At 40.8% G+C, this 17,115-nt stretch overlaps 1 protein-coding gene across 1 annotated transcript in view; it reads left to right on the forward strand.

The window, feature by feature from the left end:
* ALK (ALK receptor tyrosine kinase) overlaps positions 1–17,115 on the forward strand; it is a gene marked incomplete at both ends in the record, with an annotated part of 302,815 nt that overhangs the window by 246,479 nt on the left and 39,221 nt on the right. Inside the window, 3 exons of the mRNA XM_083856843.1 lie at positions 1,908–2,077; positions 12,759–12,853; positions 14,203–14,346. Of these exons, the coding sequence (XP_083712969.1) occupies positions 1,908–2,077; positions 12,759–12,853; positions 14,203–14,346 (409 nt within the window). The remainder of the gene's footprint in view (positions 1–1,907; positions 2,078–12,758; positions 12,854–14,202; positions 14,347–17,115) is intronic.

Raw genomic sequence — 17,115 nt, forward strand, 5'->3', positions numbered from 1 at the left:
GGTTGCTGGGTATGAACTCAGCCCTCCTCAGCTGCCTCCACGGATGTCATGTTGTGAACCTGAAATAGTTCCTGGCCATCCTGCCCAACTCTGCCTTTTCTCTCTGGTGTCTGGGAGGTGAAAATCCTCACACTTCATGCTGTGGTTTCCACTGTCTGACACTGTGGAAATAGCCATGGGACTCCATGAATCCTTTCCCAGAACTGGGATGGGAGTGAGCTGGAAGTTAGACTTGACCAGTGTCCAGATTTGACCAGCTTGTCCCCAGAAGTGCTGTGGGCACCTGTGATGGTTTGCTGAACCACTCAAAATTGTACACATCAATTTTGGATGTATGGCCAAAATAATGTAACAAAATGGTTTCAGAGACACAAACTGGCATATCTGGTTATACGTTTATCAATCCTTGGGTACAATGGATTCTAGGCAAGTCCAGTGATTTTTGGACTGGAGAGAGAGAAGAGCCCCATCTAGATTATTCAGCCTCTGTCACAGTTGTGCAATATAAAGTAATTTCTTTCTTTGTAGCTTTGGAGATGGGCAGATGAACTGAAGTGTTTACCCAAATTCAGTACTGATTAAAAATCAGTACTGATAATTAATACAATGGATGTCCAGAATTTTGTTCCACCCACTCCAAAATTGTGATCATAAACTAGGAATAATAGCAACACTTCTGTCATTTTGATGCCTACATCTGACTTGGCTGATTTGGCTGCCAGAACAAACTTACACCATGACATAGGAAGAGCAAGCAAAATTTAGCAGTTTTGTTTTATGCTGAGAAATGGAAATGGATGTTTTGAGCTATCAAAGCAAGGAAGTAATATTATCAGGTGTTCCTTTGTAAAATATAAACTTAATTCCAGACCTCCTGACTTTGGTGGTGGCTTTGAAGTGCTAAAAAATAGAGTGTTTTATTTAATATGTTTGGATACTAGGTACTGTGCTGAACACTTTCTTGTGTCCAAAACACCAATCGTTCATGTTGCTTTAATAAACTGATTCCTTCAGCATTCTCACTTCTACTGGTTATTGAGATGAAACCCAGGTCCTGAATACAATATATATGGGTATTTTACTTGTGCTTTTCATCAACAAAGGGCTAGCTTCTCCTCTTTTTTGCAAGAAAATAAGAAGATAATGTTCGTATACTATGGATTGTGAAACTAGCCTGATGTGGAAGGAATTGTTTTTCTTTTTATACAATGAGAGAGAGAAAGTCATAAAATGAGAAAGCTACATGAAATAATTTCACATACAGGGATACATGCATAGAAATGGATCCAATTACATTATCAAACAAAAATGTTAGAAAAATGGTTCCCTGAAGTATTTTAATTAATAAAAAACCCACCAAATTATTACTGAACTTTAATTGAAAAATCTGTAGAAACTTGGATGGAAAGTAAAAACTGATTTTTGAAAAGAGTATCTGGGGGATGAGGATGTGATTACTAGTGATGCCTGCTTATTGCAGTCTTCTCCCTGTGTTTTTTGCTACTACTGCTGCTGGAATATAAAAATTTATTACTAAATAAATTGTTAATCTTAACTTGAATCTCTTAGGTGGCATCTTAGGGGAGCGTAGTCTTTGTACTGTTCAAAATAGAAGTATAATCTTATCCCTGTAAACTTAGCCACATATGTGAAAGCTACAACCAACTGTTTAGACTCAACTTTACAAATAAATTTTTTAAAAACAGCCAGTAGTTACAGTGTTTAATAGCATATACTAAGTATTACAGGCTTCCAGAACTGTGGACTTTCCTAAAGGGACGGCATGAGTATAAATACAGGAGAATCAACTTTTTGGTGATTGGAAAGCAAGGAAAGAAGAATTGAGAACTTTGTTAACTTTTGAATAATGTCTGTGATGTTTAATCTCATATGCTCTATTCTTCTAGCTACGACTGTCATGGCTCATCCATGGTGTCTTGCTGGGAAATGTATCCCTGGTGCTGGTGGAGAACAAGACGGGAAAGGAGCAGAGCTGGACGTTCTGGCATTCAGAGAACAGCGAAGGTTTGGGAATATGGCAGTGGATGATCTTACCCCTCCCAGAGATACTGGATAGGTATGAGTCTTCTCATTCTCCTGCACGATGATCAGTCCTGTCAGCACTAGGTACCTGGCAATGAAAATGGCCAGCATTGCTCCTGGAAGCTGCTCCCTTGGGTAGAAGTGCTTTGTCCTCTTTGAGGCAGAGGCTTTGTCCTTCTGTTAGAAGCAGATAATGAGAATAACTGAGTTGGAACCACTCAATTGACCAGGAACCGCTCTCTCTGCACACTATTCTATGTTGCATGCTTGATGCTCTCTCATGGTTTCCTAGAGTTGGATGTGAGCTCCATAGCTGATATTTTTTCTGGTATCAAAGTCCCTGGTATTCAATGTGTCTGGATCTGAGGATGAAGAGGTAGGAAAAGAAGCTGCTGCAAAATCAAACAAGGATCCATTCCAACACCTTTGTGTTAGCTGTAGCAGAAGCTCACCTTGATAAAGGGTCGTGCCACTCATGGCTCTCTTCTGGCTTTAAGCATAGAAGGTTCATCTGGTAGCATATGCTTATTTAGAGTGTTGTTTTAGCTGTTTCTTGCCTGTTGTTTTTAAGGGAATACACTTGGTCATTGTTTACTTTTAACATGTGATGTTTCTAGAAAAGATACAGGCAATACTTCACCTCCTGCTGCCCTGGCCCTTAGGCTGCAAGATGCATCTACTATCTGTGTCATGGGCACTGGTGTCCCCTGTCTTTTTGGAAACCTGTGCCCTAGAAATAATGGATTTCATTAAGGGGTAGTTTGCCTTCTAAGAACTTTGAACAAACATTATATGAATATGTCTTTTATCTCCCTGGCACTTGGGGATGCATGTAGGCTGCAAATACAGCAAGGACACTGCTGATGCTTTGGTCCCGAATGTATAATTAATATGTGTGCGTCAAAGATGTAAAAAATGCCAGCATTAAGCTTATTGTGCAGTCACTGGTGAAGCACCATTTGTAAAAATACCTGGTTGCTTCATTCCCTTCAGCTGTGTTTCCTTTGAAGAATGGTATATTTTGCCATTATTATTTATGTGATTTATTTCCTAATGTTGCCAGGGGAATGTTTTGTACCTGAATTATTCTGTACCCTTGTACTATTGCTTTCCTTTAAATTCTCTCTGGTTGCACAGTCAGGCAGAGAACACTTTGATCTTAGGAGTCGCTTGCTGTGGTCCATGAGAAATCATGGATTCAGCTGATAACACGGTGCTGACTATTATGTCTAAGGTGCTGACACACTTACTTCCCTATTGCTTACAGAGAAAGACAGATGGGTTCCCTGAAGGAAGGGAGTTTGTTGGAGGTTAAGACATAAGCAAGGAAAACTTTGAAGTTTTGGTGCCTCTTGAAAAGTTTTTATCCTTACTTATTCACAGAAACAGCACTGTGTTAATGAATTTTTCTTCTAAGATTGATTTCATTGAAGCCAATCCTTCCTGGGAAGAAAGAAGTCTCCTATGACACTTGGAAATACTGCAAGCATCTTTCTTAGCATCTCAAAACCTTAGGAATTTCTTAGGAAATTGGGACTTCTGTATAGATTAGGAAGGAATTCTATGGAAGAATACACAGAAATGGTACTGGTGAGACTCCAGTATATAAATGGAGATAAATTACAGTTTTATTGAACTGTAAGGAGTAGTTAATTGATGTGAACACAGTGCTGGTGCTGCTGAAAGCGTGCTGTGTCTGTCTTTTTCTAATTGGTTCCTGTGTTAGAAGCTGTGAAGGGTCTGTGTTAGAACCACAATATTGCAGATATTCCTACAGGAGGAGCTGAAAGTTTAAATCAGCTCACAGAAGTAAAGCTCTTGAGTAAAGCACACCAGTGTGCGATTTTCACACAAAATTAAAGCACATTCCATTGTGACTGGGAAACTGAATGGAAAGTGTTATTAATAACAAGATAATATGCTCTAGAACTGCTCAAAAGCATGCTTGTTTAAAAGCTGCTTAGCCATAATTTCCATGTTTGGCTTACAGCACTTCAAAGAATCATTAGGAAGACTTCCAAGAAATTAGATCAGCTCTATCTTTAGAAACAGACATTTCTTAAATGTTTGATATCCCTCAGGCTGTTGGGAGAAATTATACTTTGGCAGAAAATCACAGCTAGAACATTTCAGGTGAATTGGCAATAACAGAAAAGAGGGAGGAGTAAGACAAAGAAATTAAACTGTGACTGAGGGCTGGTAGATTTCTACCTCTGTGTTAGCCTGGGCAGCCTTGGACACGTGCAATCACAATTTTGCCCTGTGTGAGGTCTTACCTCTTCTGCATTGAAGAAGCTGAAGTGCTGGCACTTTACAGCTTCCTGAAGTTGTCTACCTGTTTTTGTTCTGGAAGGTGTTAGCAGAACAGTCCTAAGAGTTCATGTGTTTTGTTGATAACAGAGTTGATGAACAGAGTGTAACCCAATTTCAAATGCTCGGTATCCTCAGTGCATGGGGGAGGAAGGGCCAAGGGCGTGGTCAAGGATGTGTCATCACAGCAACTACAATTAAAGGAGCCAGTTGTGGGCAAAAGCTCCTTAAGTTATTGGATGGACGGGTTGTGCCCACCAGAGGCAAAAGGCAACACCTCCAGAGGTGCTGCATTTTAAATTGCCAGTGAGATGTACTCAACATGAAGAACAATCCTGGCTGTGATTTGTTATCTTCTGTAGAGCCACTTACCCCTCTCTTAAGGATGCATTATCTGCAAATCAAATAATCTGCACAGATTAGTGAAAGCTAGAGAAATGGTTCTTTTTACTTACTGGAATTTACACATTAGTGCAATACAACATTTGGATTGAGAGTAGAGAACCACCTTATTCTGACTGTTTTAATTGACGGAAAATTACTATTTGTTTCCCAGTGAAAAGTGATGAGCCTGTCAAGGATTGTTCTTTTTTTCACTTCCCAGAAATGCAAGTAGGAAACAGTCCTGAAATCTATGTCACAGCTGGTAGATTGGACTTGCTTTTTTTATATATTTGCTTTTAGTTAGTACCTGTGAATTTAAATTTTAGTAATGATAATGTTGTGGGAATGTGACAGCAAGAGCAAACAGAAGCCTGATGGAATTGAAGATGAGTGATTTGTGTAGCTAATAATTAGACATTCTGTTAGTTAAACAGTGTGGTCAAGGTACAGCACATAGATAAAATACAATCACATGTAACTAAGTGATTCTCTGGAGCTTGCTGTAGGCTGATGCTCATTATCACCAACGCTTAGCAACTGTTTGCTACACAATGTGAGAGGTGGAAAAGGATTAACTCTAATAGGCTGAAGCCTGACTGGAAAATTAATGCTTTAAGAAACAAACTCTAAATCTCTCGATTCTTGCTCCCTTGATGAAGCTGAGGCCAGCCATGTGGAGCAGCACATAGACTAAAAGTTCTCTGGGTCCCTTTACCACCTGGCTGAAGTTGCCTGAAAGTGGATTCCATGTGAGCCAGCCCAGCCCAGCTCTGGACTTTTAAGGCCTATATTCTCTACTAACCCTGTCCTCTTCTTTAAAAAGATTTAAACGTAACCTCTGTGAGGGGAATCTGGTAGAACTGGCTAATATTAATAGTAACCTGTCCCACCTCAGTGCAGTCTCACGGCAGAAGAAGATTGTGTAGAAATATAAAATTAATTTAAATGTGTTTACTGGTTAGAAAGGTTTCTTTGGTTTCCTTTCTTTTTAAGTTCAATTTTTTTGGCATTACAACATCTAAATTTTTTTAGCCAGTCTCTATTAGTAGTGGCTAGATGGAGGAAGGAATGAGAGGAGTCTACGTGAGGTCCCTAGAAATTAAATTTTCAGTCATGAATAGCAGCACCATTTGCCTTGTCACTGATATCAAGGCCAAGCCATGTCCTTCTGGCAGAGAAGCATGTTCAGAAAGTGAAAAACCAATTTTCTTTTGGTCCCATAGTGCTCAGAGAGCTTCAAAATTATTTTCTTGCTGGTGACCTTCTCCCAAGCACAGACTGAGAATTTTATTATGTTGGAAGGGATCAGTAAGGTGACTTACCTGGAAGGCTGGGTAAGGGTGAGAGCTTCCTGAGAAGGAAAGCAGAAAGGCCCACAGACAGCAGTTACCTCAGAGGGTGATATTCTGTTGCAACAAGTCAGAATTCATGTCCCAACAACTGCATATTCTATTTGTTTTAACTGGCTTCATTACCTATTCCGATTTTGCTGACTTGCTGGGTTTTTACAAACTCCACTGACTCTCATTACATTTTGGTTTCCATGTCCATGTGGGATTCCCTTGCAGTCTGTGGGAGTGAGATTGTTCTGTCTGGCTCTTTCAGCAGCTCCAGTCTCAATGGCAGCCACAGCACCTGGGGACCCTCTCACTCGTTGCAACAGTAAAAAAAAAATTTCCCATCTCATACCCCTGTTATCTCCACCAGCTGTGGACAAGCACTCTTCTTGTCCAGTAATTTTTCTTGCACTGCTCTGTCTTTCCCTCTCACTCCTTTCAGAATTTATTTATAAGTTTCTGAGTGTCAGGTTTCCCATTTGAAAGGAAAAGGAAGGTTCTTGGCAGTATTTTTGACCCAGGGGCCTGTTTATCTCATGTTATTCCTAAATTTTCTTCCCATGCTTTAAGAAGAAACGGGGACCCTCCATATAAGCTAGTCATATGTCTGCCTACATGTTACCATGTGTATATATTAATTGGTCACATCTGCACCCAGATCTCTTCAGTCTGTCTTGCATCCACCCAAGCCTATGCTGTGTTGCCCTGAAGTGGCCACACGTTATTTCATTAAAAGCAGTGAGACCTTAACAACCAGATCACTGCCCTTCTGCTGTCTAGCATTAATTACTTCTGGCTGTGACTGTCCTCCTTCTGAAAGAGTTATTCTGAAAATGTTGTTCTATGCATCTGAAAAGGGAGGTTTGGTGACAGTGAGTGCACAGTACCCGTGACAGATTTTGTACATGCATGCTTGTCTTTAATAGCACCTTTGAATCTCAATCTTTATTACTAGCTATTAAATAACTTCCTGCGTGGCAATTCTGTTCCTGTAACTGAGTTTGGTTAACATGCTTATATTTCTCCAAATAATCTTATTTTGTCTAAATGCGTCTTTTATCCCAAATAGTAACTATTCCTTTGTGAAGTGAGTTAACAATGCATCATTTGTAACAGTGAAGTTAATGGGAACCCGAATGTAATAAGGGTTAGTGACCTGAAATTTCTCCATTCTGTGAATACCTCGGTCTCGAGCAGCTTCAGCAATAATTATTTTAGCTAGGTAGAGTGAGAAATCAGTTCCATCAGAGGCAAAACATTACCAGTTATGAAATGAGATCTGTACGTACAAACATGCTGTGTTTGTGTCACTGCATGGGGGATTGAGTACAGAGGAGATTAATGTTCAATCTTGGTTAATAATCCCTGTCTTTTATGATAAAAAGAAAAAAAAATAATGATTATGAGGCATTCTAAAATAATGGCATGAAGGCAGCTGCCTGAATCTGGATAATGAAAACCTGAACTGTCTGTATGAGCCAGGGACAATATTTAGATGAAATTCAGGGTAGTTACTGAAGGGAGGGAGCTGCAGAATTCACACAAAATCAGCTTGCAGACATCTCCAATGCAATGAGAATGGGGTTTTTATTTCCCTTTCATCAGAAAGATAGAATACATGCAAAATCGAACATTCCTGTGCAATGAATATCTAGGGATAGATGATGTGAGCTAAAGAGTTTGTCCTCATGGAGGCTATACCAACATAGCTATAAATATATCTTCACACTTTCAGTTCTGCATTTCCCTCCCTAATAAACCCTAAATATTTTGGGGAGAACCAGTCTTCTACTAGAATCAAGAAAAAAATAAGTAATCAAAAACAAGCTGAACAGAACACCCAGGGTGATGTGATGAAGCTCAAATACTGACCTGAAATAAAGCCCAAGATTCAGAAAACCTGAGGAATGGGAAAGGTTACAGATCAGAAGCTTTGATGCTGTCCCATTTTGGTCACATTTAACTGAGTTAAAACACACTTTCAAAGAACTGTTCATCTGGATTGATATTTCACAGATGGGGCCAAAGATACAAACCAAAAAAAGCTCATTTTGTGTCATTTCTTATCTGTGACAGAAATATTTGAGCAGTGGTCACCCTTGAGTGGTTTTTGAATTTATGTAAAATTTGTATCCTTCAAAGAGAGGAGCTGATATTCCCCAGAGAGGGGGTTGAAACAAAGTGGGGAGGGTGTCCCCCTCGTACAGCATTTCCTATTTGCCTCAAACAGAATTTATTTTAAAAAGGCCTTTGTATGCATTTGCTTTCAGATCTCAGCTAACACTCAGCTCTACAGGGTGTAACTTGTGCTTCCTAATTGTCATACATCTAAGGAATCCTCTTTCTAGCTGTGCTCCTGGTTGAGTAGGGCAAAAGGAGACAGTTAAGAAGTAATTTCCACCAGTCCTTAAGTGATCATTTTCTAATATCCAAGTCATAAAAGTGTTTCATAGCTGCCATACTTTCATTCCTATGAAGAAATCTAGCTTTACAAACACAGACTTACCTGATGAGGATCTGGCTTCCATGTGAAGAAGCTGCCGGAATTTACTAAGAAACAAAGTCACGACAAACTTGCCAGCAGTAATTTGGCTGCTCCTGTGTAATTGCCTTCAGGAATATTCTTTCCTGGCCATTCACTGCAGCATCTGTGTGTGTGCATGGCTGTGGACCAGTATCTGTGCTGTGCTGGGGCCAGTGGAGATGCTGGCTGTGCAGTCAGCATTACCCCTCTTTGATCTGTGCAAGAACATCAGTGAGACATTGTCACCCCCAGCGTTGTTCTGAGTCACTGCAGTAACATCTGGTGCTGCTGCTTCAGGATCAGCTCCCACCAAAGTCTGGGGGAGTTATTTCATTGATTTCAGGGATCAAACGGAAAAGGAAAAAAAAAAAAAAAGAGAGAGAGAAGGAGCAAGGGAATGAGACTGTCTGTGGGGTTTTTTCTGTCTCATTGATGTATGACATTTCCATCTTCAGTTTTGATTAAATTTCCCTTAATTAGCCCATTAAGCTAAAGCCACCAAAACTAATGATTGAAATGTTGGTTAACTGATGATCTTGTTTCAGTGGAATCTGAAAGACATCATATTTCTAAATTAATAGTGGCATTAAACTAGAGAAGATAAAATGATGAACTATTTGTTGCAGAAATGCTGGTCTCAAGAGAAGGTTTGTACTGAAACTGCTTTCGTGTTAGCAAAAAATAAGATTAATAGGCAACCAAAGCAGCACTGATGGTCCTAATAGGGTTTAGCACTGACAGAATTTTTGTATTTTGGAGGCATTTTTGTCCTTTTTTTTCATCATTGGTGAACTTGTGGAAATTTCTCAAGAGTTCTGGTCCCAGTGTTCCTGCAGGTGAAGTCATCAAGGCTGTCTCTTAACTAAATGAAATGTAAATAAAAGTAAAAAGCAACCTATTGCGTTCTGATATGGGCATGTTACATGGCACTCCCTTCAAAAATAGAAATACTGGTTTATATCATGCCTTCAAGGTCTTAGGAGCTGAACATTTGATAACTCTCATAAGAACAGCCCTTAACTGACTGAAGAGGCACGACATGAAAAGTGCATCAAAGCGTAACACCTTGGGGCATGAACCTTAGGAAATTGCCTGAAGATATTTTTAGAAGTGCTTCATTGCCTGGAGGCAGAAAGAACTACGTGCATCATAGTCTTTGCAGAAGTATCTGTCTCTTACGCTCCCTTAGCTGAAGTCTGCAGTACTGGGGAGAAAAACTGACAAAGAAGAATTGCTTATTTGTCTTTGTAATTAATTTTTCAGCCTCATTTTAACACCTTACAAACATAAATTCACATCAAAGTGTCCCTGTCTCCAAGTGGCATTTAGTGTTCACCCTGAGGAAATAGGCTGAGGCTCAAATACACCAGGCTTGGTCCCTTCAGTGCAGCACCAATGGTCACTGTGTGCAGATTTTCACACAGAGCCATCTGAAAGACATGCAGCTGAACCAGGTTCCACCCTACCCCTTCCTGGGCATTTCAGCAGCACACAACACAGAAGGAGAAGCTTCTGCTGAGCTGCAGTCTGTATTTCACAGCCTGATGTAGGTGCTGGTTCTCCATAACACACCAGAAAGTGACCTGTGGTGCTTTAGGACCTGTTCCACACACAGTTCAATCATCTCTGCTGCTTGGCACTGTGCCTTGCAGGAAAAAGTAGATCAGAGCCCACTGAGTCTGTCCAACAGGTTTTGTTGAAGTTTTGTATGGCATGTCTCAAACTGAACAGCTTATGTTTATGCTAGAGCTTGTAATTTCATTTGAAGTGTTGTGAGATGTCAGCTGTAGAGAAAATGAGGGAGGGAGGCAGGGGGAGGGCAGCCAATTCAGTCAGAAGCCAATTTATTATCCAAGGATTTTATGTTCCCTTCTGTTCTCCTCCTAGACATACCCACAAGGGGTTTCAGGTATCCCAACTAAGAACTGTGAGATTGCTGGCAGCATCAGACTGCAGTTGCACTTTTTGTGGATTTGGGAAGGCTAAAAATATGCTTTTGTGATATTCAGACTTGTATGGATGGAGCTGCCACCTTTTGAGCTGTGATACAGATGGATCATTTAGCAAGGAAAATTGTGTCTTGCAATTTGGAGTTTCCTTTGATGCTAGAGATACTCTTCCTTCACCATATCCACTATTATTCGTGTCAGTCACCTGCTCTTTCATGGCAGCTGCTCATGTCTTTTGAACATAAAATATCAGTTTTAGAGAAGTCTCTCCATATGTGCATTGCATATCTCCAGGGAGTGAGAAATTTCAGTGTTGGAACATTGTTGCTTTTCTTTACCAGAAATAAAGAAGGAGGAACATAGTAACCATATAAATCTTTTCTGTTATGAATAGATTGTGGTCTGTTCTAAACCCTTTGCACCTTTTGGAGGCTGACAGGAAGTTTTTTCTGGTTTGGATTTTTGCTTTGTTTGTGTCAGCTTTTCTGACTGTCCCCAGCTGTAGCTTAGCAAGAACATCAGTTGCAGAAGACAATGTCACCCCAATGTACATATCCTCAAAGTCACAAATATCCCTGGGGTCTGTTTTAGCTTTTGCCAAACCTCACTGTCTCCTCTGGAAACCTGCCCTGTGTTTGAGAACAACGTGGAAGTTGGTTACATTTGCTGACAGAGTCAGGATGCTCAGGCAAAATCCACATTCAAAACACCAGAATATGCTGTTCCACAGTAAATATGCACATGACAAGGGCAACATCACTTTGGAATTTTGGTTTTGAGGTTGACTTGCTGGTAAAGGAGAGGTAGTATTTAAAAACAGTAGGAATCGCCAAGACTAATGTAAAACTGCTGATAACATACACAAAGCTGAGAGAAAATATTTTAGACTCAGTGCCATGCAGAAAGGACTAGAGTCTGAGAGAAGAAAAAAAATTCTGCAGGTGTTTAGATCCTTGCTGCGAGGAAGAGACAGTATTTCTAAAGCCTTTTGAAGTAAATAGGGCTGCTCCTCAAAAATACCTTGTTCGGTCATCATTTTCTTGTCTAAACTGAAACACCTGCAAGAATTCACATTCTGACTGAACATTTATCTCTAAAAGATAGAGCAGGAAGCACCAGCAATAGATCTACATTAGAGACCCATGAATGGCTTAACTTCTGCTGGGGTAAAATGCCAAGATACAACAGAGAATTAGGTTTAAATAATACTTTGTATTTACTTGCAGCTTGTTCTACATCATGTGATAGTGTCATGTTTTTTATAGTCTTGATGCAACCTCTGAGCATTGTGTCTGACTGCTGAGCTATGGTTGGCTGCTTTCAGAAATTGTTCTCTTTCCTAAGCAGAGTATTATGATTTTATGTGGCAGATAGGCATTGAGAGAGCAAAAACTTGCTAAGCTAAGAGAAAACCTAAATCCACAAGTACACAAAATTAACACACAGTCAATATATTGTCAGGTTTGAAGTATTTGGTTGTGGGTAATTTTTGCTCTTCCTGTTGACTTGTAATATCACTGAGGGGATATTTACAGTGATCTTTCTTCTGGAGATGTGAGAGTGGCATAACTTCCTGGCAAAAGCCAGCTTTCCTTAAATCAGGAAGTGATTTAAGGCAAACCTCCTCAGCTTCTACAAGGAGATACTGAGTTCTGCTCTTCCTGTAGACTAGCCAGTGTCAGTTCCTCTCTTTTGTGACTACCAGGGCTGTTAGATATCCTTTGCTTCCTACAGAGCATATCAACACCAAATACTTTCTAAAATGGTTTCAGCCTTTGATTGCCAGTTCCTTTTAGGAACTCCAAATTACTTCAGGAGCCCTGCCTACTTACTTTTCTTAACGCTTTAGGGTGTAAATACTTGTGAGAATAAAATCACTTAGGGGTCTGTTGGCTTGGTTGTTTTTTCATTTGTGCCAAAATCCAGGGGACTTTGTTTTCTGATCACACACATACACTTCTGCTTCCTTCACCTTGTTGGTCTGGAGGGAAAAGGGGCAATGTTCCCTTATTCTGTCCACTTATATTACTGTATAGCTCCCCTCCTCAGATCATCTTTCCTTTTTACAAGTGAGGATACTTTCTCTATCAATTTAGTATTTTTATATGTGAAAAGTTTTTCTGCACCATTCAAAAACTGCTTTAATTGTGAAGAGCTCTGAATTTCATCTTCTGTAGGAGAATTTAATCCCATTTTTTCCAATCTGTGCAGGTTTTGGTTTCAGATCACTGCTTCATGGGAAGAAGGCTCTGATGCCATTATTGCTTTTGACAATGTCTCCCTCAGCCTGGACTGTTATTTAACAAGTAAGTTTTCCTTTTATCTGCAAGCGACTTGTCTTTTATTTGCCATGTAATTGAAATTTGGAAACCATGGGGAATGGGCTGGGTGTCATTATCTTCAAAAGACTCTTGAAAGGTAAAGGTCTGTGTCCGAAATCACTGTGCTTAGGGCAGAGGTGCACCCCTTGCTGGTGGAGCCGAGCAGGGAATGTGTTCCCAGTTTGCCATAAGTGGGTAGTGAGACATAGGGTGTGGGAGATCAGCCTCCAGCTGAGGCAGAATCACCACCTATCCAGCCAGGCTGATGCAAAACCCAGTCTGTGATTATAGATTTCCACATGACCTGGTTTGCTGTGTGACAGTTATCAAAATGAATGACAGTTGGACACTGGCTGGGAAAAGACAGGCATCCTGTGATTGACACTAACTTTGCAATAACATTGGGCACAATACTCCAGTTAAATTAGAACAAGGTTATTTTATTTAGACTGACGTGCATTTAAGTCTGAATCAGAAACTAGGATCTTCACACTCCACTGCTCTGGGGAAAAATTTGGATTCTGATCCTGGCTTTGTGATTGACTGGCCTCTAGAATATGCCCAGTCTATACCTCTGATGCCACATGTAGATTTTTATTAAACGTTTGTGTCTGACTCATCTTTCATAATCTCATGCATAGTGAATTGCTTAATTTGTAAATGTGTTCAATGATCTGTCACTCTGTACCTCAGACCAACAACTTACATGAGGGCTGGAGAATTGCGGCTCTGAACAAATTAAACTTCTGCCTTGGGCTGAGCAACAGAACTTAAGTGTGTCCTTTCTTCTCCTAGGCTTGAAGCTTCAACCTCTGTAGCCCTGTTCAGACTGAAAACCTCCAAACCACTTCTGCAGTCAGAATGTTTCATCTGCTTTGTGTTATGTTAATTTGCATTGCCTGAGGCATGAGTCTCTCCATTCATGCAGTAATACATCTTGGTTTCTTTGCATAAGTACAATATACCTCAAGTTCCAGTATTCAAAGAGATCTTAACATTAGGCTAGAATTAAAGAAAATTCCTTGTACTTTTACTGGCTAAAAAAAAAAAAAATAACAGTTGCTAAAGATTATACTCTGTATTTCTTCTTTGTGTCTTCATTCACCTAATATTTTGCCTACCACTCATTCCTGTTTATTTTCCTTTTGTCTCAGTTCCATAACAACAACGGAAAGTAAATCTGCCCATTTCTTTTAATAATGTTATATCCTGTGACTGCAGGCTCTTATTCTCAGCACAGAAGTCTGCAGCCCTTATTTTAGCTTCAATTTTGGATTACATACTGACTCAGTCCCCTTCAGCCATAAACCAATCTGTGATTTCTTGTTTTCTAGTCAGTGGAGAGAAGACACCTCGAGGTACCGCTCCAGACTCAAGCAATTTGCTCACCAGTAGAGGTGGCCAGAAGAAGTTTGGATGGGAACAAAAGCTCCTGGGAAATCTCCAGCTCAGCAGTGCCCCCTTTTCTGATCCAGCAGGTAACTGTGGAGTCTGAGAAGCATCATCAGATAGGAGAGATTTACAACTAGCACAGATTCCGTTTAGATGTGGCTAAATGCAATTTTTTTCCCCCAAAGCCTTTGTTTAAGAGCTTTTCCCAAGTCCCTTACAAATATAACAAAACATGCTCTAGAAAGAAATTACCTTTAGCTGCTAACTGTAACTTGAATTTAACTGTAACACACTGCAAGTTGAAAGAACCAGAGGGGGCTGCTTGAAGTAAAACGTGGGTTTAAACTGTAAGATAAGTGTGTTTGGTGTCATGGTCATCTAAAAACTGGCAGGAATCAAAGTGAAGTGTCCAAATTGACTGAGTTTAGCATTTGTTAACCTAAACAGCCAACTCTAGTTAATACAGACTTCGTTTGAACTAACATAGCCTCACTTTTTCAGTAAATATTCATTGTCCATTTGAAACAGGACACTATTGGACTTAGTTAGAAATGTCGGTCTTGTATGTTCATGTTACTTTATTCTCCCCTACCCTTCAGCTCCTCTTTCCAACCTAACTGTAATGGTGTGGGCCAAATAGATGGAAGAGTTCCCTTTTCTGCATTCGTTCTCCTGTCACTGTCTCCCAGATGTTTCCCTCTCTCCTCTCCCAGGCTTTCCCACATACTCACAGTACCTGATTTGGGCCTTAAAGGTGCATTTCTGTTTGAATCTGCTTCCTTCCCTCCTCCTTGCCAGCCCCTCTTCCTGGACTGGTTCAAGCAGCCACAACCTCCAGCCTCCCTGGGGCAGCAGGGCTGACCATGGGAGTGAGGGGTAGCTACAGGAGAGACAAGCTCTTGTTACAGCTGCAACCCTCAGCACCATGTGCAGCTGTTTCTCCCTCACTTAGGGCCAGCTACTTACCTGCCAATTTGAAATACCACCCCTCTTAAGTTAGAGAGCAGGGTTGATATATGCCTCCTTTCCTCTGTCAGTGAGCCTAGGGATTTGTTCCTGCTGCCTCCTCTCCCACTCTTCTGCCTAAGAAGAGTTCTTTGCATCTGTTCTTTTCTAGGCAGTATTTCACTTTGCTATCTGCAGTGTTCTGTTGAGGTGCATGAACTAATGGTGTTAGCTCTGATGTTGACAGCAGTCTGGTCAGTGTGACCAAAAGCCCCACACAGCCTTCAAAGCCTCCCTGAAAAGCTGGATCCATGAGCCCACTCTGCACTCCCACAGCAGGGCAGCTGCTGCTGCCTGAGCTCTCTGGTGAAGCAAGCTCTGGCAGCAGAGGCTGAAGGGACAGCTTGCAGGGTCAGCTGAGTTGCCATCACATGGAGTTTACTGATATTTTAAATCCTGAGCATCACACAGCAACAAAAGTGCAGAAGCACTGTCAGGAGCCTTAAGGGAGCGAGACAGAGGCAATGAGCCCGTGTGAGAGGATGCTGGGCTATGTGAAGCTGCACTTCAGTGATAAAGGTTGTGTTTAGCTCTATTACAGATGTGTGTGAGCTTGGGCTGTCACAAAGGTATAATTTACAAAAGTATCTTTATATGTTCTCTTTGAAGATCCTTTGAAGTCCTCCGTTCAATATCTGTATCTCTGTTTCCTGCCTGTGAGTGGAGTTGTCTTTTAAGTGCTCTCAGTATTGCCCTTGGGTCAGTGATCTCATGGTAGGATCTGTAGGCAGGTGTAGATTATGGATTTCTGGCTGACTTTCTGTAGGTGATGTTGTTTCCTAAGGCAGCTGTACATTTCCTTTCAGGGTGCCTACGGTTTTAGCAACAGGAAAAAACATTAGATTTTAGATGCAAAGTTAATGTAAAGTGTGTGGGGGCTAGAAATCCTGTGGCAGTAAATTTTTTTGTGAATTTTGTTATTTCCTACTTCTCACTAGACCTGACATCATCTAGCTCTTCTCCTCCCTGTCCTATTTGAGGAATTCAATTTAAAGAAAGGCTTGGATAGTAGAAATAAAGGGAATCAGATTGCATGAGGGTAGAAGAGAAGGTCACTGAGGTACTTTGAGCAATTAAAATAATTTGTGATGACCTTGGGGTGAAAATTCAAGGCAATTCCAATCTAAAACAGCTTGCCTATTTTCTGGGCTTTATCCTTGGTCTTGTTCATATTCTGTCTAAAATTGTCTCTAGCCCTTGGGGTTTGAAATTACTCCTACAGCAATTTTCTCCCCTTGTGCCCTCAGAGTAGACAGGGCAGAAACAGAAGCTGAGTGGCAGCTTGTTGCAGTGAAAGCCATTGCATTTCTGAGGGTCTCTGCAGCACCAAATCCCCTTTTTCCTTTGTGTAGCTGAGCCCCTGCTTGCTGTCAGGAAACACTGCAGATGCTTGTTTGGTCCCTGGGCTATGCATTTTACCCGGCTTTAATCTTGTTTCTTTCTGCATCCCGTAATGCGTTTAAGAAACCTCGGGCTGAGTCTGTCAAGGCCTTTCCTTTGATGGCCACATATTTACTGTTGTGTGAGTGAACCAACAGCATCAGCACCACCCTGAAGTCCCAAAGACTGCACTCACCAATGTGAGATCAGCTAAAAGTAATTACAGTTAATAGGATCCTTGACTTGTGTGATGGATCACGTACTATAATATTTCCTTCTTAAGAAATCCTACTGAAACAAAGAGTTGTGTTCCTAAAGCTGATGAGACAACAGGATAATAAAATGCCCTCCCTAAGTCCCCAAGCCAGCTCAGCCTTCGCAGCAGGAGCTACAGTCTGAAAGACAGGTAGCACTTCATTTACACAACATTAAATCCAAAGCAGCTCAGTTTTTTCAAGGGCATGGGCCCT

Source organism: Zosterops lateralis (genome assembly GCF_965231275.1).
Source record: "Zosterops lateralis genome assembly, chromosome: 3".
Classification (NCBI taxonomy): domain Eukaryota; kingdom Metazoa; phylum Chordata; class Aves; order Passeriformes; family Zosteropidae; genus Zosterops; species Zosterops lateralis.